At 45.4% G+C, this 23,291-nt stretch overlaps 1 protein-coding gene across 1 annotated transcript; it reads left to right on the forward strand.

Moving 5' to 3' along the window:
- Positions 1-3,236: 3,236 nt before the first annotated feature.
- Positions 3,237-14,850, forward strand: LOC143134174 (midnolin). Its single transcript, XM_076294337.1, has 7 exons — positions 3,237-4,263; positions 5,375-5,462; positions 5,685-5,747; positions 8,734-9,045; positions 9,726-9,837; positions 10,121-10,420; positions 13,416-14,850. Exons 1-7 carry the CDS (start codon positions 4,031-4,033, stop codon positions 13,730-13,732), a joined length of 1,425 nt encoding a protein of 474 aa, XP_076150452.1. The 5' UTR covers positions 3,237-4,030; the 3' UTR covers positions 13,733-14,850.
- Positions 14,851-23,291: the final 8,441 nt, after the last annotated feature.

The raw sequence follows: 23,291 nt of genomic DNA on the forward strand, positions 1-23,291 counted from the left end.
ACACACACACACACACACACAAAGAAAGGGTAACACACAAACACACACTCACACAAACAGAGAGAGAGAGAGATACACAAAGACAAAGAAACACACACACACCCACACACTGCAACATCCAGAGCTACACCCTTGGAAGAAGATGTGATCTGTCATGTTCTCTTCCTGTGTGGGACATGGTTGAGTGGTGGAGGATGTGGGAGGATTAAAGGTGGCCATGTCATAACAGGCACAACACACACACACACACACACACACACACACACATATGCACACACACACACACACACACACACACACACACACACGCACACACAATTTTTTTTGACCCTCATGGGAATTCTTATCAGCAAACACGCTTTCTGCTGAGCCAAGTGTAACTCAGTCACACACAGTTTGTTTGGCGTTGCTTCCGACCAGGGCTCGAATTATCTTTTTGTCTTTAAGGGGTCTCTCTCTCATAAAAAGTTGGCACATCCAGTACATAGCCTAAAAAGGTGATACAATTAAATAGCCTAGGCGCGAGTGGCGCTTTTGCGCAGTATGCGCACGGTAGGCCTTGGCTATAACTTGACAGATTTGATAGGAATTGATTCCTTTTAATTAATTTCAACATATTATTGATTGCAGTAGTCCATATTTCATTTCAATTTCACAATACAAAAAATAGACTAAACTTAGTTTAGTCTGAGTGCCATTCTCAATTTAACAACGTAACTCATTTGAACCATACCACCGTCTCAGATAGGCTAAAACACAATAATGCATGTAGTCTTTAACATATACACAGGGAAAATGCACTAACTGGCAGAAATTAATAAAGCCATTGCAGCCAAACTATGTTCTAGTATTATAGGCTAATGTACACATAGTGAGATCAACACCGGGGTGTTCAGTCGTCTCGTGTGTTGAACCGTGGAAATAAATAGACGAACAATTTTGGAATTTGCACTGCGTGATGAGATGTTGTCGGGTAGCCATTGAATAGGCCTATTCCGCCATCAGAGATTGCTAACAGGTGTTTCAAAATATCTGGGAACTTTCCGGAGCTCTGAATGGCAGAGGATAGTTGCAGATCAATTCACACAATTAATGAAGTAGGCTGTATTATGGGACATTATTTATTTTTGTCAATAAACATAGAAGAGGCGAAGCGCAAGTTCAACAACAAACAGGACTTTTTCAGCCCAATGACCGCCTATGTAAATAGACAAAACACTCGCATCAAAGCAGGGTGACTTCTTCGGACTTGCGAGTGCTGTCAAATCGATATTAGGCTATGCGGTTTGCTCATATAGTGGTGTGATGGTGAAGTGCAGTCATGCTGCGTTCAAGAGCGTAGGGTAGGTCTACGTCCAGTAGTAGCCTATATTTTAATTTAACGTAGCCTAGCCTAGGCTACTGGTAAGAGATCGTTCAGGGATGGATAATGAGCGTTGTTTAAGATTAAATTACAATGCCAGACACCTTCAGATATAAGAGACCCCCTCAGATTTCTGACTTTGTTGTTTTTATGTGAGCCAGTCCTCACTGTAAGGGAGCTCGGCTCCCTCTGGCTCCCACGTAATTCGAGCACTGCTTCCGACTCCTCTGACTGGGTAACCCTGACCGAGTGGACAGTGTGGGCTTCATCCAACAGCCAACACAGGCTCTCAGAGTGACGGCCTCATCCAACAGCCAATGAAATGGTAGAGAGAAGAGAGAGAGACAGAAACGGCCGGAGGACATTTGATGGACTCTACAGGTAGTACAAAAGTTTGCTGTATGTGTGTGTGTGTGTGTGTGTGTGTGCGCGCGCATATATGTGTGTGTGTGTGCATATGTGTGTGTGTGTGTGTGCATGTGTGCTCAATTAAAAAAATGCTGGCGTCAAACGTGACTCTATACCATGACATTTGCCCCTATTGACTTCCTCCTAATCACACCGCCCCCTCCAAGCACACACACACACACACACACACACACACACATATAGCATATACACACACACAAACACACACACACACAATACACACACCATCTGAGACGTTGAGATCAATAATAGACACGTCTTATCGTCAGCCTTTATTATCAGTCAATATGCCTGACTCAAGAAAACCACTGGAGCTATTGGTAAAACGGTCAGACACCAATAAAAACACTCGACGGCACAAAATATTGCATGAAGATTTCAGCAAAGCCACCTTTACTCTACAGTTCACATCGTTTCTCTGTCACTCTGGGTTGCGCTTTGAGTAGACAGATCTGTAATTGGTATAGCAGCAGAAGTAGGTTGTCATACGCAGTGCTGGAATGAGCAAGCAAGAGATTCTCTTGATGAGAGAGAGGAAGTGTGGCGCAACCAAGTGCTTCCACTGTAGTGTGGTTGCTTAATGAAGAAGAACTCCGTGTGCAGAACAGGAGAATGACACAGATAACACAACTACTGTAATTCCCAAGGAACAGAACTGCGTCATCACTTACAACAACAGTTGTGTGTGTGTGTGTATGTGTGTGTGTCTAGTGCTAATCTGCTGAGTAGGCGTTCCTAAGAATCAGAACGTCCTGTCAAATTCTATCAAAGACTGGGCTATGATAACACTCTGCGGAGACTCCCATATTGCCGCACACATCTCTCACTTGCCTCCAGCTCGGCTACATGGACCAAACGCGGACTAATACAAACCGGGTCTCGCGCCAGATATCTTCACTCATAAATCAGTTGGGCTGGGCCCGCGCGAGTGCACACGTGCTCCAAACACTTTTAACGGATGCGCCAGGACGATGATTCACATCCCCGGGCCACACCCGTATGGGAACGGATCGTGAGTAAACAAATCGTCATTAAGGAACGCGACAAAGCGCGTGTGACTCATTGCAATATATAGCCCACTTTTACTCTACGGCATGGTTTAACGTGTTGTCACCAGTCAAAGAATTCCCGATCTCAGCAAGTCATAAGAAAAACGAATCATGACAAAGCTTGGCAGGAATGTATAGACAGCTGATAGTCAATAACCTTCTGACCAAGATTGTACTTCACATTGCCAAGGCAGATGAATATTTAACAGTGTGCAGTAGCCTACTACATTATCCATCCATTTTACTAATCAATTAATTAACAATGTATTATTATTATTATTATATAGGCTGTTCTATAATAGCCTATCCAACATGTTCATCATAATTTAGTTAATAAGCTTGAATATTGGTGTTAAAACTGCATATGATTCATCCTGTTTATCAGCGAAACAAACAGGTTTCCGCTGAGCCAAGAGCCAAGCTGAGATCCTCTCTCTCGGCTTGGGACAACTCCGATATTATGAATGACTGGTGTGGGTGCACTCGTAGCCGAAGCATAACCTCTGATTGGTTCACCAGACAATCACAATGTGGGAGAGCTGCCGAGGAGGAGGGGACGCATTTTACATGTGGGTGTTACGCAGCGCGCGCCGATTGGATAACGATCACTAACGCACACCATAATGCTGGCACGATTGGATATTCCGGATAGTGGGCGGATCTAAAGGCGTGAAGCCCTCACGTCTCGTAACATATTTGTCAGTACAATTTGCTATGAGCTTTGAGGGAACGTAAGAAAGGGAAAGAAGTAGTCCACAAAGGCTTCGGCAGTCTGTCTGTTTATAGACTGAACGGGGTTTACGTTGTCGGAATTACATCTTCGGACTATAGCGTATTCTTAAAAACTTGAGATAAGCGGGACTCGAGTACAAACTAGCATTTTTTCCCTTTAGACGGATTGCTCTCTAGTGATATCCATCTAAATCGGCTGGTGGACTATGGAATCTGGACTCACACTGGTCTGTACTCAAGCTTGAACTGTAACGAATTGGAGAGTGACTAGTTGGAATACACTGAACTGGGCCTTCGGAGACAAGCACACCACGAAGACTAATTTCACTTTGCAATTGGAACCACAGACGGGGAGAACCTCGCACGTACATAATAGGGACATTGGCCTGCAGTTACTCTACTATCCCCAGTCTTGTCCACTCTCTGTTCTTCATCTTCCGGTCACGGAGCGCAGCGCATGGACCGGCACCCAGACGCCCGCAGTTGTAGCTGTGCCATCCTCGGAGCCACGTCCTGTTGCCCCCGTCTTGTCTCAAGCGAACCGTCCATGAATTTGTCTATTAAGTCGACCACCGGCACGCGCTTCGAGCTCTCTCTTCCACGCGAGGAGACTGTGGAAGGACTAAAGAGGAGGCTCGCACAAAAACTCCGGGTCCCCAAAGAAAGGCTCGCTCTTCTGCACAAAGACACGTGAGTAGTCGGCTAAAACGTTATTTCGTTGCGCCAGGGATGACTGCTTTTCCAGTGTGTGCACCAGACTTGTATGGGGAGTAGCAGATCATTTAGTGAGAGTTGGGTTAGTGCTTGTGTGGATACCCACTATTGTCTCCCATGCTAAATGCACAACTGAAAGTGCCGCCTCGGCTACTCTGGTAAGTTAGGGCCTACTCGGGTATGAGAGCGTCGTGGAGGAAAACAATCCATAGTGTTCTTTTGTCTGCACCCTGCATCCCAACTTAATTCAACTCACACTTCAGTGCGATCATGCGCCATGAGGTCAGCACGCCAGCGAGCGAGCGACCAGGACAGGGGAAGGGACGCAGATGGGAGGCTCGTGCACGCGGGCGGGTGGACTAATTTTAGGGGCAGCCGTGGCCTATATGGTTAGCACTTCGGACCTGTAACCGGGTTGCCGGTTCGAACCCCGACCAGTAGGCACGGCTGTGAGCAAGCACCCGACCCCTTACTGCTCCCCGAGCGCCGCTGTTGATGCAGGCAGATCACTGTGCCGGGATTATTGTGTGCTTCACCTCACTGTGTCTACACTGTGTGCTATGTGTGTTTCACTAATTCACGGATTGGGATAAATGCAGAGACAAAAAAAAAACGGGAAGGGGATCCGTGGGCGAGGACCGGTGTGAGTGCCATGTCACCGCGGGATATATTACGGAGGCTGAGAGGCATTTACACGGTTCCGCCTCGAGACGCGCAGGGGCTTGTGAGGAGGTGGTTAGGACAATGCATAACAAAGCAGCGCCAGATTAGTGTAAGCCATAATAAGCCTAATAGACTAATAAAGCAGTCCTTTGAATGAGCCTGTAGGAGAGAGGGAGAGCATAAGGGACAGACGTGACAGGGTGTTGCATTAGTAGTTTTACTAATCCTGTCTCTAAAATGCAGTCAGCTGAAGGGTCCTTTAATTGGTAATCAATTGCTCCAAGCTGTTGAGCAGTTGGTTGTGACTTGGGTGTTCATTACCTCCGTGGTCTCTGCAGTAGCCTCGCTGGGTCATTTATTAGTCCACATTGCCCTGTTTCTAACATCTGTGTGTGTGTGCGCCCGCGTCTCTTTCCATTTCCAGGAGGTTGACCTCGGGACCACTGCAGGACTTTGGCGTTGTGTGCGGGAGTAAACTGACCCTGGTGCCGTCAGTGGAAAGTGGTTTGATGGTGAGTCATAGCCTACTCGTTGTGTAAAGACCCCTGGAATTGACTGGGGGATGGGGGTGCATTGACTGGGACTGACATTACTGGAAAGATCACACTTCACATCCACAAAAGTTGATATTTGAGATGGCAACCAGTCATCTACATTTAGAAAACACTGCATAACATAACCCCGTGGACTAAGTTACTGGATCTGTTCTAACCTCTCTTATCCCTCTCCGACAGTCGCAGTCATCCAGACCCGAGCAGTCAATCATGCAGGCGCTTGAGAGTCTCACGGAAACTCAGGTAGGCCTATATTTGTAGAGTTGCAGACCTCGCTTGCTTCTGTCTATGGATAACAATTGTAGTTGCATATGATGAGGAAAATAATGGCTGATTGAACAGCACGTAGCCTAGTCATTGCAGTTTTAATTACTGGAGTCTTTAACAGCCGCTTTTCATGAAAGCACAGCGCTACAACGGCGGGATGTTAATATAGGCAAAACTGTACCGGATGCAGTGACTCACTGCAAGTATTGACACAGCGCCCATTTAAATCACTGTCGGTCAACTGTTTGCCGTGCTTGTGTGTGTGTGTGTTTTCTGGATCTCAGTGGCCTGTACTAAGAAGTGCTGTTTTGTGTTGTCTTTGCCGGTGTGTGTGTATGCTTCCTGGTTATTTGTTCAGAGGCAGACGGGCGCTTTGCATCTGACGGTGCGTGCGTGTGGTTGTGCGGTGTGTGTGAGAGAGAGAGAGCTGCGAACAAGCCGAAGATTTCTTGGAAATGGTATGCAGAACGAGCTCTGTACGCCCTCGGCATTCTCGATTTGAATCGGAAACAGTTTAACTACTACATAACAGAGAGAGAGAGAATTCAGGAAGACATTTTTTGTTTCTCAGTCAGTCAGCCAGTCAATCAAAGTAAAAGTGCAAGAATTGACATTTTATTTTCTGTATATTTCCTGCAGTATGTAGGCTACAGGCTACACGACACAGGGCACGGTGCTCCTGAACACAGACATATTGTCAACACAAACTGTCATGTTCGGGATGTGGTACTTTTTTCTCAGTCTCATCTTTATACAGTCAAGGCAAGCCTCTCTCTCTACCCACACCTATTCAACGGGGGAGGGGAGATAGGGGGTCTTCTGTCGCTTTTGAGTCGGCTGCTGCGAGTTTTGCAAAGCAGGTGAATTCGGGCCTGCACGATGCGCGGTCTGTGTGGCGGCTGCCTGTCTGATGTTAGTATATTTTTAACACAGAAACAGTTCTTCTCTTACTGAGCTACAGGCAAGGGTTCCTGAGCAGCAAGGATGTGTGTGTGTGTGTGTGTATGTTTGAGGGGGTTGCCTCTCTGTTGGGTTGTTCCTCTTTGTTTTTCCTGTCTGCCTGCTTGTCTGGTTTTGTAACTGCCAGTATAGAGCCGGAGAGTGAAAGTCGGTGTGTCAGATAGACTCAAAGGCCATCAGATGGCCTAATGACAGGGAGAGGGAGGTGTGGAGAGATGTGATGGGGGTTGTTTAGTGGTGACTGTAGTGTTGTGTTAAGTTAGAATGGTGCATATTGGGAACCCCCAGTCCCCCCACACACATGCCCCATTCATTCCAACACCTTTTCCTGCACAAGGTGGGATCAGTCAGCTAGGAAAAATGTATGTGTGTGGTTGAGTAAATGCTTCTATTTGATCTCAACGTTGAGACTAAACCTTGAGGCTAACACATACAGAAATGTTTTCTTATTAAGCAACAACCACATTGTACCTGCCTGCACGCACAACAAACACACACACACACACACACACACACACACACATATAATGGCCACTGATGGACTGTGATGACTGCTCTCACACTGAGTGTATGATGAGGCTGCTGTTAGCCTTAAAATAGCCCTCCCTGCAACAATGGTCAAACCAAATGGTCATCACACACACACACATACACACAGGAATAGCACGGTCACGACACAGGCCACAGTAATAACAAAAGCAGATGGAAAGATCAAAGACAGATTCAATCACGACACTGACACACACACACACACACACACACACTGTTTGTGTATCAGAGGAGGATCATGTTTCAGTTTCTCTGCATCACATCCTCCAATCTGCGTCCACCTGATGACATCATACAGCCATACAGCACAGTAGAGATATGAAAGACTGCTCTACACACGCGCGCGCGCGCGCACACACACACACACACACACACACACACACACACACACACACACACACACACACACACACACACACACACACACACACGTGCAAGCAAACTGCCACAACCTCAGTAATGCACACTTCACTCTCAATACACACATACACATGGACCACATCCTTAGTGTATCTCTCGCACACACACACACACACACACAGTGACGCAGACTTCAGCATCATGTATCTATATCATCCCTAACACAGCAGGAAATCTCTCTCTCTAGTTAGCAGTCTACCCCCCTTTCTGAGAGATAGAGTCTAACATGTGGTTTCCTCCGCTGACGTCTGCCTTCCATTTCAGGCCAAAAACACATAATCAAAATATATTTGCACAAATACAAACATACACACACACACACACACATGAACGCACGCACGCACACACAAACACGTGGAGATACGCAGATGCACATAATTGATGCAGGCACAGCATGTACTTGAACACTCATAGCTGACACAGTTGACCTTTTTATACTAGGCCGCAGTGATGGTGGTTGTGGGGGGCAACGATGGTCTGTCGGTAAAGGTCTGTGTGTGTGTGTGTGGATTCATGTGTCATAGAAAAGTAAAAGGTTCGTGTGAATTTCTGTGAACTGCTAGGCTGCACCCTAGCAGAGGGTGTGTGTGTCTCCTAGAGAAGGCCCAGTGGATGTATGTATGACAGTATGTCCAGTCCTCTTTTGTCTTTGGTCGACCCGTGATTAACACGCCTCAAGAGGAATCAGACATAGCTTTCCTTTTTTGCTTTTATTCCCCATCTCTCAGACTCTCTCTATCCCGATCCCTCTCTCTCTCTCTGTCTCCTACTTCCTCTTTCTTTCTATCCCGATCCCTTGTTCTCTCTCTCCTACTGGCTCTCTCTTTTCTGTCTTTTCTGTTCCTCTCTGTCTCCCTCTCCCTTTCTTAAATTCAAGCTCTTTCATGGTTGTTCTATACAGTATTACCAAGGCTTCTGCTACAGTAGGACCATAAGAGTAATGTAGTGATACAGTCATTACTGTGTATTAATATAATCTCTCTCTCTCTTTCTCTTTCTCTTTCTCTCTCTCTCTCTCTCTCTGCCTGTGCAGGTGAGTGATTTCCTGTGTGGTCGCTCTCCCCTGACCCTGGCGCTGCGTGTGGGCGATCACATGATGTTCGTCCAACTCCAGTTGGCGGCGCAGCAGTCAGGCAGCCAGCAGCCACCCCACAGGCACACGTCCAGGGGTCCTTCAGGCACGCACGGGGCAGCCGCAGGGTCCTCGCCAACAGGAAGTGGCCATGGCCCCCTCAGGTCCCCTGTGCATACACAGGAGACGGCGATGCCGGGGGCCAGTGAGGCTCCTCCGCGGTGCCCATCTGCTACGCCCGGCTCCCACAGCACTGCCACACCCTGCCCACAGGTGTGTGTGTGTTTGTGTGTATGTGTGTGTGTGAGGGTGTGAGGTGAGTGGTTGTGTGGTTGTTACAGTGTGTGTAACAGTGTAATTGTGTGTGAGTGTGTGAGAGAGTGTGTGAGGTGAGTGGTTGTGTGTGTGTGTTACAGTGTGTGTGTGTGTGTGTGTGTGAGTGTGACGTGGTCACGGCTGGATGTTTCTTCTGAGTGTTGCGGTTTCACACTGCTGCACAAAGCCACAGCTGAGGCTCCTCGGGAGCCGTTTTGCAGGAAGCATCTCTGACTCAGCACTCCGTGTGTACGGTGTGTGTGTGTGTGTGTGAGAGTGTGTGTGTGTGTGTGTGTGTATGTATTACAATTGTATGTGTGTTTCACAGCTGTGTGTTCCAGAGAGCTCTTCTCTTTTCTCCTCCTTTCTATGTGTGTGTGCCCGTGTGAGAGAGAGAGATAGGCCCCTTTTAAACTGATATTTAAGCCCAAACCCAACACCACGGCCAAGCCCAACACCACGGCCAAGCTGGCGCTCTGGGAGCAGAGCTGGGACGGTGGACAGGGCAGCGTTAAGTGGGGGACAGACAGAAACAGAAACAAAGAGAGCTTGTGTAAATGTGTATGTGTGTGAGAATGCATTCATGCGTGTGTGTGTGTGTCCACATAAGAGATTGACCCCTTTCTCTGTCCCCCCAGACTGAGGGCAGTTCTACGAGCACTGCTACTGGAGGCCAGGCCTGTAAGCCAGGGGCCGTCATCGAGAGCTTCGTCAACCATGCCCCTGGAGTCTTCTCTGGAACATTCTCAGGTACACACACACACAGCTTCAGACATGCACGCTCAGAAGCCTATGATGTTTATTCCATTACCATAACTAGGCATGGGCAAATGTATATTATGCTTTAATTACTATATTAATATTATAATGCTTGATAATATTTTACAAAATGGACAGCCACAGCTATGAAATGATATTATGATAGCACACCTCCGCTCTTGGTCTAGAACTTGTTAGTATTATTGGAATAATCAAAATGAATGATTATTTATAGTATGTATTTATTTATCTTACGCAAATATCCCTCCTGCAGGTACCCTGCACCCCAGTTGTCAGGACGTTAGTGGACGTCCACGTCGTGACATCAGCACCATCCTGCAGATCCTCAACGACCTCCTGAGTGCCACACGCCACTACCAGGGTAGTGCACCCACACCTGCCGCAGTGCCCACTCTGTGCCATCTGAGATGCCCACCTCGACCTCGAGCGCACTCCTCCACCTCCTCCTCTCCTCCGCCATCGCCCTCTCCATCCCTCTCTCCACCAGCCTCCCCGCGGGCACACACACACTCACACACAGCCGGACTGCAGCAACAACACGCCAGGACCACTGGTTAGTATAGAGCACTCCGCGTGTGTTTATGTGTGTGTGTGTGTGGGTGTGTGTTTATGATGGTAGGAAGGCAAATCCTTTCCTTTCTGTGCAGTTGTAATTCTGAAATGGAAAGTCCTGGGTGCAGAGCCCACATGCTGTCCTCTGCCACACACACACACACACACTCTCCAGACGTGCTGTCCTCTGCTACATACAAGTCTCTCCCACACGCTTCACACGCCAGGCTACCCCCCATCTACTCCTTTCTCTTCCTCCCCCATCTTTCTCTCTTTCTCTCTCTCTCTCTCCCTCTCTCATTGGGTCTCCCTGTGCTGTTCCACTACTGATTCCCAAAACAGTGACCTCATCTGTTAAACATTCCACAACTCATTCACACACACACACACACACACACACACACACACACACACACACACACACGCACACTAGTCTGTCTTTGACTTTATATGGGATTGGTTTACTGGGCTCTGGCTTGTGTTAGAGTGAAAGAATGTGCCTTGTAGAGTAACTTTAGCAGGGGGAAAGAGAGGGAGGGAGAGGGTGATTGAGGTGTGTGTGTGTGTGTGTGTGTAAGCGTAAGGAAGGATTTGTGTATGTAAGGCCATTAGTGGGACTGTCCACACCAAAGCAAACCCATACGTAAATTCTCTTCTTGGAACTACTATTTCTGTGTGTGTGTGGGCAGTCAGGTTTGTCTCTCTGTCAGGATGTGTATGCAGTGTAATGAGTTACTGTAATGCAAATGTCTGTATGCAAACACATGCAATGCATTTGTGGGAATATGAGTGCGTCTCTGAGTATGTGTGTGTGTATAATCATTTTGAGTCAGCATCTCTTCACACTAGATTGCATTCCTGTTACTCTTTAACTGTGTGACTTACTGAGTATGTGTGGGTGCATATGTGAACAGGTTCTATCTCTCTCTCTCTGTGTGTGTGTGTGTGCATGAGTATGTCTCAGCCACTGCTCTTTCCTGGAAACAGCCAGTGGTGAGTCACTACAGTTGAGTGTGTGATGTGTACATCAGGGTGCATGGTCATTTATCTCTACATGTTTTTCCCATATGTCTGATTGCAGATGCATATGGGTGTGTGTGTGTGTGTGTGTGCGCGTGTGTGTGTCAGTATGTGTTCTGACTGTAGTATGGTATGAGAATGCTTTAAGGCAGTAAGGGACACTATGCTCAGACGGAGGACTGTGCTATTGATCAATCAGTCTGCATCGATTAGCTATTAGTGAAATGAACACTGGCTGATTGTTTACAAACAAGAGATGGCCAGAGCTGATTATGCACACACACACACACACACACACACACACACAGCTTAGGCATAACTCTCACATGCTGCAGCTGAGGCACTGAATGACTGAGTGCTGAAAGTGAAAGTGTGTGTGGGCTATAGGCAGCAGCTGGATATGAGGAAAGGAAGGACCAGTGCTCGAATTACGTGGGAGCCAGAGGGAGCCGAGCTCCCTTACAGTGAGGACTGGCTCCCATAAAAACAACAAAGTCAAAAATCTGAGGGGGTCTCTTATATCTGAAGGTGTCTGGCATTGTAATTTAATCTTAAACAACGCTCATTATCCATCCCTGAAAGATCTCTTACCAGTAGGCTAAGCTATGTTAAATTAAAATATAGGCTACTACTGGACGTAGACCTACCCTACGCTCTTGAACGCAGCATGACTGCACTTCACCATCACACCACTATATGAGCAAACCGCATAGCCTAATATCAATTTGGTAGCACTCGCAAGTCCGAAGAAGTCACCCTGCTTTGATGCGAGTGTTTTGTCTATTTACATAGGCGTCCATTGGGCTGAAAAAGTCCTTTTTGTTGTTGAACTTGCGCTTCGCCTCTTCTATGTTTATTGACAAAAATAAATGATCAACCCCGGTGTTGATATCACTATGTGTACATTAGCCTATAATACTAGAACATAGTTTGGCTGCAGTGGCTTTATTCATTTCTGCCAGTTAGTGCATTTTCCCTGTGTATAAGTTAAAGGTTACATGCATTATTGTGTTTTAGCCTATCTGAGACGGTGGTATGGTTCAAATGAGTTACGTTGTTAAATTGAGAATGGCACTCAGACTAAACTAAGTTTAGTCTATTTTTTTGTATTGTGAAATTGAAATGAAATATGGACTATTGCAATCAATAATATGTTGAAATTAATTAAAAGGAATCAATTTCTATCAAATCTGTCAAGTTATAGACAAGGCCTACCGTGTGCATACTGCGCAAAAGCGCCAATCGCACCTAGGCTATTTAATTGTATCGCCTTTAGGCTATGTACTGGATGTGCCAACTTTTTATGAGAGAGAACCCCCTTAAAGACAAAAAGATCATTAGAGCCCTGGGAAGGACAAAGGAAAGGACAAAGTGTGTGTGTGTTTGCATGTGTGTGTGGGACTCATAGTCATGAGCGTGCATGCAAACGCGCGCGCGCGTGTGTGTGTTGTGCATGATCTTTGTCCACTCTTGCTCCCCCAACCTGGATTATCCTTGAGTCTCTGTGTGTGTGTGTGTGTGTGTGTGTGTTGGTTTATCCTTGAGTCTGTGATACTGATCTGAAGGGCACTCCAGATCAGAGCGAAGGGTATAGAGTGAGAGGTCAGTCTCATCACTGGAGGCTTGGTCCACATAGCGGCCCTCGTGGCTCTGTTCAGGCCCCAGTGGGCCTGTGTTGGTCCTGCAGGGGATGGGCATATGATTGGGGGAAGGTGCCACATGGGGATGACCAATAGCCCCTTGTACTGCTGAGTCGACAGATACAACAGTGTGGGTGGGTGGGTGTTGGTCTGTTAATTTGTTTTGTTTGTTTGTTTATTTAGGTAAGGTCTTTGTCACTGTGGTTGTGGCATTTTGATACATGTTTCTAAAGTTCTTCCCCTCTCCTCTCCCCCCCCCCCCCCCCCCCGTGTGTGTGTGTGTGTGTGTGTGTGTGTGTGTGTGTGTGTGTGTGTGTGTGTGTGTGTGTGTGTCAGGCTGTGAGCGGGAGCGCCACTGGGAGAACCGAGCGACACGCTGTAAGGTAGAGCGGCTCCAGATGCTCCTCCAGCAGCGCCGGCTCCGCCGCAAGGCTCGCCGCGACACCCGCGCCCCCTACGCCTGGTCGCCCAGCAACCGCAGGGTGGCGCGCAGCCACAGCAGCAGCAGCGCCGCCTCCTCCTCGTCCTCCTCGTCCTCCTCGACGGCGGCCCCGGATGGGGACGCCGCCTCTCTGGAGCTGGAGTACGAGGACGCCGCATGGAGGCCCGAGGGCCCACCCACTGACCTCAGCAGCGAGGTCATCATGGCCTGATGGAGGAATGGGCGAGAGAGAGGGAAGAGAGAGAGGGATGAAGGGTGTTGTGGAGAGGAGGGATACAGAGATGACAAGCAGAAAGAAAGAGAGAAAGAGGAACAGAGGAACTACATGGGACATTACTAATGCTGGATGAGACTGGAATAGACCAGCGGATGGCTCTGTGTGTGTGTGTGTGTGTGTGTGTGTGTCTGGGATGGAAGAGTGCCACTCACACAACAACCTGTGGAACTCATAATAATAAAAACACAAATGTGCTATACACACACACACAGGCACACACACACACTGGCCTTTCTGGGGTTGACATTTGGTTCATTGAATGCTGGACAAATAGACTGCACCCTCTGTTTGTGTGTGTGTGTGTTTTTGTGTTAGTTGATTTATTCTTGTGTAACTTTGCGTTTGTGTATGATTTAAGAGCACACATGTTCGCTACACACTTCAACTGGACTCCAATAGAACAGGATGGTACTGAACTGACCGTTCCTCTCTGGGCATTGACAGGACAATAGAACAGGACAGTACTGAACTGACCATTCCTCCCTGGGCATTGACAGGACAATAGAACAGGACAGTACTGAACTGACCATTCCTCCCTGGGCATTGACAGGATAAAGTGTCTCATTCAGTCTCAGCAGATGTGCTCTGCGCTTCTCAGTACAACCACAGTTATTAGCAGTAATATTATTATTATTATTCTTTGTATTATGTATTATTAATAATAATTTGTTTGAATGATTTATTTGTATTTTTTACATGGTGTTATTGTTGATGTCGTCACTGTATGTTGTGGTTACAGATATGTAGCATTAATATCTAGCCAAGATTCAGGTTATGTTACTCCCAGTTCAGACTAGAACAATGTTTTTTGGCACATTTTGCCATTTTGTCTCTGGGAATCTGTTTGAGCATTATGATTTTTTATTTTTTATTTGTTTGTTTGTTTGTGTCAGAGAGATTGTGATCAATAGCAAGTGCTTTACAGAGGGATAAAACCTCTACCTGCTCTCTGTTTCTCATTTGACTTTTTTATTTAGCATTGGTAAAAAAAACGTGACCAGCAAAACACATAATTTATTGTGATAATAAAGATTAAATAATGATGAAATCCATTCTCGGTAGTTCACTAATTTCATTGCAGTATGTGGTGGTGATAATGCAAAGATTTGTGGTTTAAAAGATGTTTGTGTCAAACTACAAAGTTGTGTGTGTGTGTGCGTGCGTGCACACATTTACTTTTTGACTTCTTGTTGCACTATCTGCATTTCCCAAAGCAGAAGCATCCTACTCTCACTGCCTATTACCCCATACTCTTATCTAGATAGATAGATAGATACTTTATTGATCCCCAGGGGAAATAAAAAAAAATATCTTCATACTAACACACACACACTACTGCCTATTACCCCATACTCTTACATTCATACTAACACACACACACACACACTGCTTATTACCCCATAATCTTATCTTCATATTACTGTATCTATTAATTACAGGAATGTCTGTGTGTGTGTGTGTGTTGCAAACTTGGCGGGTGTTTTACTACAGGCATGAGTGAGTGCAGTGGCAAGTTTGATGTTGTTTGGATACGAAATGCAAAAATATATCGTTAAATGTATTGGTAAAAGATATCGGTAAAAGAAGCACACATTGATTTTGCTGCTCTCGCCTCTGGCCACTCCCCCTCACACACACAGCGCAGGACCAGAGAGGGTAGAAGTGGAGCGATGGCAACACACACACACACACACACACAGCGCAGGACCAGAGAGGGTAGAAGTGGAGCGCTGGCAGCACTGAATCAGTGCACATGGGTAAAGTCAAGATGCAAGGTGATTGGATGATTATCATGTCTGACCTCAACAATAGAATGCCTCTGTATCCGGTTTGCTTGCATAAAATGATTCTGCGGATTTTGCAACAACACACCAACCCATACGGTGGGTAGCCTCTACAGTGGCTCAAAACGACATCAAATATGATGGGCACTTAACTGACACTTCAAATAGCCCAGGCTACTTCGGACTGCCTTTATACTTTGAATAAACAAACAACAATTTCCACTGCAATGTCCCAAATTCAAACGAGCAATAATGGTCCCCGAATTTAAGGAAGTTTGACGGTTCAGAATGCCACACATGAAAACCAGCTAGACAACGAGAGGCAGACAGAGTGTGATGTCACTTATAGGCTAGCGACTGTTTTTGAGCCACATTGTTGCAAATTTCATGATGATTCCACAAAATGGGTTGTGTTCTCTATCATCAAGTTATTCACAATGGCACAATGACGATAAAGTTGAATCTAATCTAATCTAAACATATGGCCTTAACTCAAAACAGCTGCTTATGTAATTTTGATCTGTAAAACATGTCACAGGCAGCCATGCTTAAATTCTGCTCACAGCACATTTATGTATTATAATATAATATTCAGAATTTATTATTGCAACACACAGACAGAAACACGCACACACACACAGGTCTTATCTTATCTTAATCTTATCTTGTACTTGTCTTTAAGTTTTAGCTCAGACATCTGCAGGCAACATTCAGTGTGTCCCTGAGCCCTAAAAGCAGCTGTGTCTGTGTTGTTGTTGTTGTTGTTGTTGTTGTTGTTGCTGTTTTTGTTGTTTAGGCAGCAGGGGAGGGGGGAGGGAGCGAAACAACCAGTGGCCACTGTCTCTCAAGCAGAAGAGTAGTGAGGCGGTACACACATACAGTAGACACATGTAGGTGCACAATTCCTGACACAAATACACACAGATGAGACCTACTTCTTTGTGAATCTAGATGGAGACCAGGTGTGTGTGTGTGTGTGTGTGAGAGAGAGAGAGTGAGAGAAAGAGAGACAGGAGAGACGTTGACTATTCTCCACCACTTTAACTGTCTGTGGCTTCAGCACCCTTGTGGTACACACAAACACACACACACACACTTCAAAGGAGGATATGAAAGCAAGAAAAGAGTACAACAGACAACGAACTCCCAACGTTGAGAAAAACCGTTTCTGTTAGTGATCTTTCACCGGGTCTACTTTTACCGTAAGGTGCTCATGACGTGAAACTGCTGATATCACACACACACACACACACACACACTGTAAGGTGCTCATGACATGTGAAACTGCTGATATTACACACACACACACACACACAAACACACAATATCTCTTTCACGACAAACACACAATAGACACTCTTCTCTGGCACATATATATGATATCTCTGTTTAAATATAAAAAAAAGTGGTGAGTAGTGAGTGCACTTTCCACAAATCAAACAGATCTGGTCTCAGGTCAGAGTAAACTACATGGTGTGTAGACAGGGGGTTATTTTCTATAAATGACTGTGGGAGGTTATAACTGTAACACATGCTGTCTACCATAAATCTACTTTGTTAGTCAGCTGATGAACTAAAAATGAAACAAATAACTGAAAGTATTGCAAAATACCCATGTTATAGACTGTGTATCTTCATTTGTGCACTCTTTACGGGTGGCACTGCAAAAGATTTAATCATATTTACAGTCATGTATTGCGATACCACACAAATACAGTCCATGCTGCTGTATGCTTCATGGCAGCTCTGTTACAGTAATCTGTAGTGTACTACAGTACAACCAAAGGTGTGCAGACATCTTGTATTCCAGTACGTCAAGCAACACACAGAACTATTCACCGCATGCTATAGCCCTGATGCTGATTATTCACCGCATGCTATAGCCCTAATGCTGATTATTCACCACATGCTATAGCCCTGATGCTGATTATTCACCGCATGCTATAGCCCTGATGCTGACTAGATTCACTGCATGCTATAGCCCTGATGCTGACTAGATTCACCGCATGCTATAGCCCTGATGCTGATTCACCGCATGCTATAGCCCTGATGCTGATTATTCACCGTATTCTATAGCCCTGATGCTGACTAGATTCACCGCATGCTATAAGAAAGGGCCATGTTGTGTGTCCTGCGTGTTGGTTACCACTGTAGTCTTGCAAGCAGCTGACCTTGGTTTCTATCATGGCCAATGCCTTTACTATGTGGAAAACATTGGCTTTGAAAACATTGGCTACTGAATTCCTGACCTTTACTGTCAATTGACTGTTGTTGCTTGAATTTCCCCTTGGGGATCAATAAAGTATCTATCTATCTATCTATCTGTTGCAACTTGCAATCCTTGGTCAGTTCATTGAAAGCCCATAACTGAAAGCAGACAGCTGTAATAGTAAAATGGTTTTTCACGACTTCACAGCTACATCAATATTTTGCCTAAAGACATGCACAATTCAATGCAATATAATCATTCATTATCTTTCTCATTTCCAGTGATAGTTTCATATGTGTCCAAATACAGCCTAATGATAGCTCTAGTGATTGAATGTTTTGACAGGTATTGAGCTAAAAGTGAACAGTTGTCTGCTAGATTTGTTTCAGTTGTAGAGTTGTCGATGGTGGAGAACATTGACTGAGAGAGGTATCCATGAATGTTGGAGGAAGTGGTGATTGAATGCATTTTGAATGAAAGCAATTCAAAAGGAAACACATTGTAGCTCACATAGATGGTGAAAGTGTTAACTGTTTTACAAAGGTGGACAGGGTAATGCTGTCATGCAGATACAGTTGAAAACAGAATGAAAATACAGACAACTCTTTCTCTCTCTCTCTCTCTCTCTCTCTCTCTCTCTCTCTCTCTCTCACACACACACACACACACACACACACACACACACCAGCCCTGGGGCCTGTATTATGACATGCACCAAATGCTAAGGACAGAAACAACGACAAGAAGCGAAACTGAGAAAACCTACAGTCTATGGAGAAAACAAGCCCAGGAACACCTGCAGTTCTGCTTTTACCCACAGGTGTGTGTGTGTGTGTGTGTGTGTGTGATGGCGAACTGGAGGAAACCTCCCACAGAGGGAGAACAATAAAGGTGTGCAATGAGGCCCTTGTAGCTAACACACTAAACTCCATTCGGCCCTTACAGCTTTTCACAGTAGCTAAGGGACTGTACGATATTTAGCGGGGGGGGAGGGCCGGTCGCCAGACGATCGGGTTAAAAATTTTCTGCATGGCCCTCCCCCCGGTCAATTTTTTTTTTCCAGGGGCCTCCCCCCGGCTCAAAAAAATTCTCCTAGGCCCTCCCCCCTACGTGAATAAAATAAAACTGGTCGGAAAATGACGTTTACAAGGTTAAAACGGCCAGCAAATGTCATAAGCACACTTACACACACACGGGTACACAGTGTTGCGCGAGTTTGGTCACAAGCGGCCCGCGGTCGCCCGATATTTTAATTAACCCGACCGCAACTCGGACCGCGAATATTAATTAGGACAAAATTATACCCGACCCGCTTATTTACAAAATGTGTGCTTTTGGTTATAGCCTGCATGCAGTGTGACAGTAGGCCATTTCTGTAAAACAAACGAATTTATTTGCGAAACTTTATGCAGTAGGCTAGAACTACACGCAGTAGGCATGCAGGACATAATGTTTGCGCAGGAGAGAGAATGAGAATAAGAGCACAAGCACGCACGCAACCACCAAGGATTAGAACACTAGGATAAGATTTGAAGGCCATGGACATACATCTTTCTTTCGAAAACAGAAATGGTGAGGCAAGGAAAGCAAGAGAGATACATTGCTGGTCAAAACGTTAGCGTAAGAACTGTTTTATAATGCTGAATGAAGCACAAAGCTTTACTAAAGCACATCCACTGTTTAAAGTCACAAACACAACGATAATAACTTTTATGCATGCGCGAACCTATAGCCTACCGGTAGATATGGCTGTGTAGCCTAGTCTGTGCCATAACATTTATTCCTGCAGGCTGCCCGTTTTGGCTATCAATGGCTTCGCAAGAAGTAGGCCTACATAGACCATAACTTGTACTGTCATCTTCTTTAAGAACTTTTCCCAATATTTTCCATAGCCTTTATCGCTTTTCCTGAAGGGGGTTCTTTATTATTTTAACTTGCGTCTTCAGCTTCTTTACTGTTGACTTTACTGTATTGATGTTTGGTGCTAGCCTTTTCGTGATATTTTAAGTAGGCCTATTTGTAGAAAATATATATTTAATTAATTTTAACTGACCCGCCCGCAAATGACCCGAATATCATTAAAATATTTTGTTTATGACTCATAACCGCGGGTGACCTGCAAGCTTACAAGGGGGGTTGTGGGAGATTCAGGTAGCATTGCGACATTTTGGACTCACCCACTCTGTCAAAGAGACGTGAATCATGTTTTGGCCTACAAACCTTTTAAAATATTGAAAACGGATCATTGATCAGGGAAAAAAAATATCATGGATCAGGAAAAAATAATTTTCCTCGGCCCTCCCCCCAGGCCAAAAAAATTCTCCTGGGCCTTCCCCTAAGGCTTAAAAAATTCTCTTAGGCCCTCCCCCCACTGACGACCGGCCCTCCACCCCGGTAAATATCGTACAGTCCCTAACACACTAAACTCCATTCGGCACTTACAGCTTTTCACAGCTAACACACTAAACTCCATTATCTGAACCAAATTCTCAGTTGCCTGAACACATTTCTTGAATCAATCCCCCTTTTGGCAAAACCTTAAAACACAATTTGCAGATCTCACAGACTCCTTTTGAAAAACTCTAAACACATTCTCATGCAATAAGACACATTTTTCACTGTGACACACTTGTGATGCATAATGGTAACCACAAGTGTCAAAAGGTAAACACAAATAAAGCACAGATGTCATACGTTAACCACAACTACTCAAAATGTATCACATTTGTTTCAAATGATGTGACAGCCAATATACAGTTTAAACAGGTTGCTGAACAGTGCAGGTTAATTTCAACAATGGACAGAAACTATCAGTGAGGCGTTCAGAGTACAGTGTAGGCTGTAGACTGCAATGTACTTTTCATTTACAATACTGATATTTCGCTTTGTTTTGTTTTTTCAGATACAAAATGCATTTACTGTATTGTAAACAATGAATATTTCTCCTGGAGCTATGAGTTTCCGTTTTTTTTGTAAAGTGTCTATGACTGGTCAGTAGTGTTTTCATTTGGACTGTTTTGAGAGATGATCTGAAGACAGTGTTTGGTTTTGAGAATAGGTACAACTGTTTTTAGGCGAATGTTCAGTTTTGCAGAGGTTGGCAAAGGTTTTGGGAATGTAATTTGGGAATGTTCACACACACACACGCACAAACACACACAGACACACACACTCACTTCCTCATCCGCACCAACCCTAACCCTTTAGCTTATGGTTCCAACTGCCACATGTGTGTGTGTGTGTGTGTGTCTTGAATACTCATCAGTGCCCAGGTGTGGGGACTGACTGGCCTCACAAAGCCTCACACAAACACTCCACACACACTCTCTCTCAGTGCTTCATGTTATTTCAGTCAGGATCACAAGAAGGTTGATTGCTATTGGTAATGCATAATGTTTCATATGGCGGTATGGTTCTTTTCTGGGAGCCCCCTGCCCTTCCATGTGCAAACATGGAAAGCCTAAGGCAGAGAGAGCAGCAAGATACCCCCCCCCCCCCACAAAACAGACCAGACATCAATGTCAACAACTAGACATCGATAAGTCAGATGAGGAGGAGATGGGGTGGAGGTGGGTTGCAAAAAGGCTTGCAGAAAAAGCAGCAGAGTAGGCAGGCTACAGCAGATTAAAAAGGGCGTGAAGGATGTCCACCAATATAAGGGTACGTCTACACGAAACTGCCGGGTGAATTTTCTCTTACCGCTGTCACACCTTTAACGACACCGGTAAAGAAAAACCTTGCGTGCACACACAGAGGTGTAACCGGCTAAATGTGCTAGTGCATATGCCAGACCAGTCGATGGCGCCGGCCGTGCAGAGGCTTCACGTTTAATTTGTGTGAATCGCGTAAAAGAAAACATATTGTTGAAACAGTTTGTTAAGCAGTCGCATGAAATAAGGAGACTACAGACAATTCGGTTTTCAATTCAACTGTTAAACTAATAAAGTTCATTTTCAAGATGTGACTGCTATGTGAAATTTCAAATGCTTAGCCTCCGCATTGCATTAGGTCTGAGCACGACTGAAGAAAACATTAACATGCAGTAAGCTAATGTTTATAAGTTGTGCTTCTAACTTAGCCACAAAAGGCTGATAGGCTACATTGTGCACATAAATCATGACAGGGGAAAGAAAAAACATTTTAATTTGATAAACAAATGGTTTGGTTTGTTTTGACAAGCAGCGTGTCAGGTCGAGTGCCGTGGCTGAGTTGAGAGGTGGGGCTATGTCGTCATAAAGTTGCCGGCTTCGCACCTACAGGCGTCTACACGGCGAAAGTTAGCCGGCGGTTTCAAAAATTCCCACTTTGGAAGCCGGTTTCAAAAACTATCAGTTACAGTCTCCTAAACTGCCGGCGTCGTGTACACGCAAGGCGTAACCGATAACAAAACCTCACCGGTTTCACAAAAACCGGCGTCGCGTAGACGGCCCCTAAGAGGGAGTGATCAGCTGATCAGTTAGCAAAGTTGCTGGGCGTGACTCCGTGGCCTGCCTGAACTAACGCTATGCTCCATTTGTGTATGTGTTTGTGTGTGTATGTTTGTGTGTGTGTGTGTGCCTCTGCATGCCATCCAAGGGGTAGAGAGTTTGTTGTGTGTGTGTTCAATAAGATCAGAAATGGATATGAGTGATTTATATGTTAACACCACACACACTCACAAACACCCTCAGACACTACTCTTCAGAAATGACTTTAATGCTGATTAACAAGATGAGAAATAACATACCAGAACACACTACCGACCAAACAAAAGACACACATACACACACAACCAAAGACTCATATGCAGACAAACACACACTCACACTATTCCTAGGGGTGACTCAGAGGCCTCTTTTGTGTTTGTTGACTCACCAATGTGTCATAACATACCAGAACCCCCTGCCCAACACATACCCACCAGAATAAAACACACACAGACACACGCACACACACATACACATACCCATACGTACACAAACCCATACATATATATGCTCATATGCACACACACACTCCCACAGACACGGTGACTGGGGGGCACCCCCCCCCCCCCCCCGAAAAACACACACACACATATCTCGATCAATAAGGGTTATTAGTGGCTTTAGGCTCCTATTGCATATTGACGCGTGTGCCCCCAGCTGAGCGCGGAGAGCCCATGAACTCTGCCCTCTGCTTTGTATTATTGCTCTCCTCATCACCACCTTCATCATAATAATCATCATCATCATCATCAGTGCCTGCTGTGGTCAACCAGGTGACCTTCCTGATGACCTCATTAAGAGTAATCCCCATCAGAGGAGCCTGCTCCCATTGGTTTACTCATGTGTGTTTGTTTGTCCTGCGTTTGTGCACCCATTTCTTCAGTGAGTGTCATTGTTCATTAGTTTGATCCATCAGACATAAAGAGAAGAGAAGAGAAGAGAATAGAGAAATGAAGAGAAGAGAAGAGAGGAGAAGAGAAGAAAAGAGAAGAGAGAAATGAAGAGAAGAGAAGAGAGGAGAAGAGAGAAGAGAA

Source organism: Alosa pseudoharengus, unplaced genomic scaffold (genome assembly GCF_046254945.1).
Source record: "Alosa pseudoharengus isolate Yale_2024_CS ecotype anadromous, Long Island Sound unplaced genomic scaffold, YU_APseudo_1.1 YU_APseudo_1.1_scf_2, whole genome shotgun sequence".
In the NCBI taxonomy this organism is placed as follows: domain Eukaryota; kingdom Metazoa; phylum Chordata; class Actinopteri; order Clupeiformes; family Clupeidae; genus Alosa; species Alosa pseudoharengus.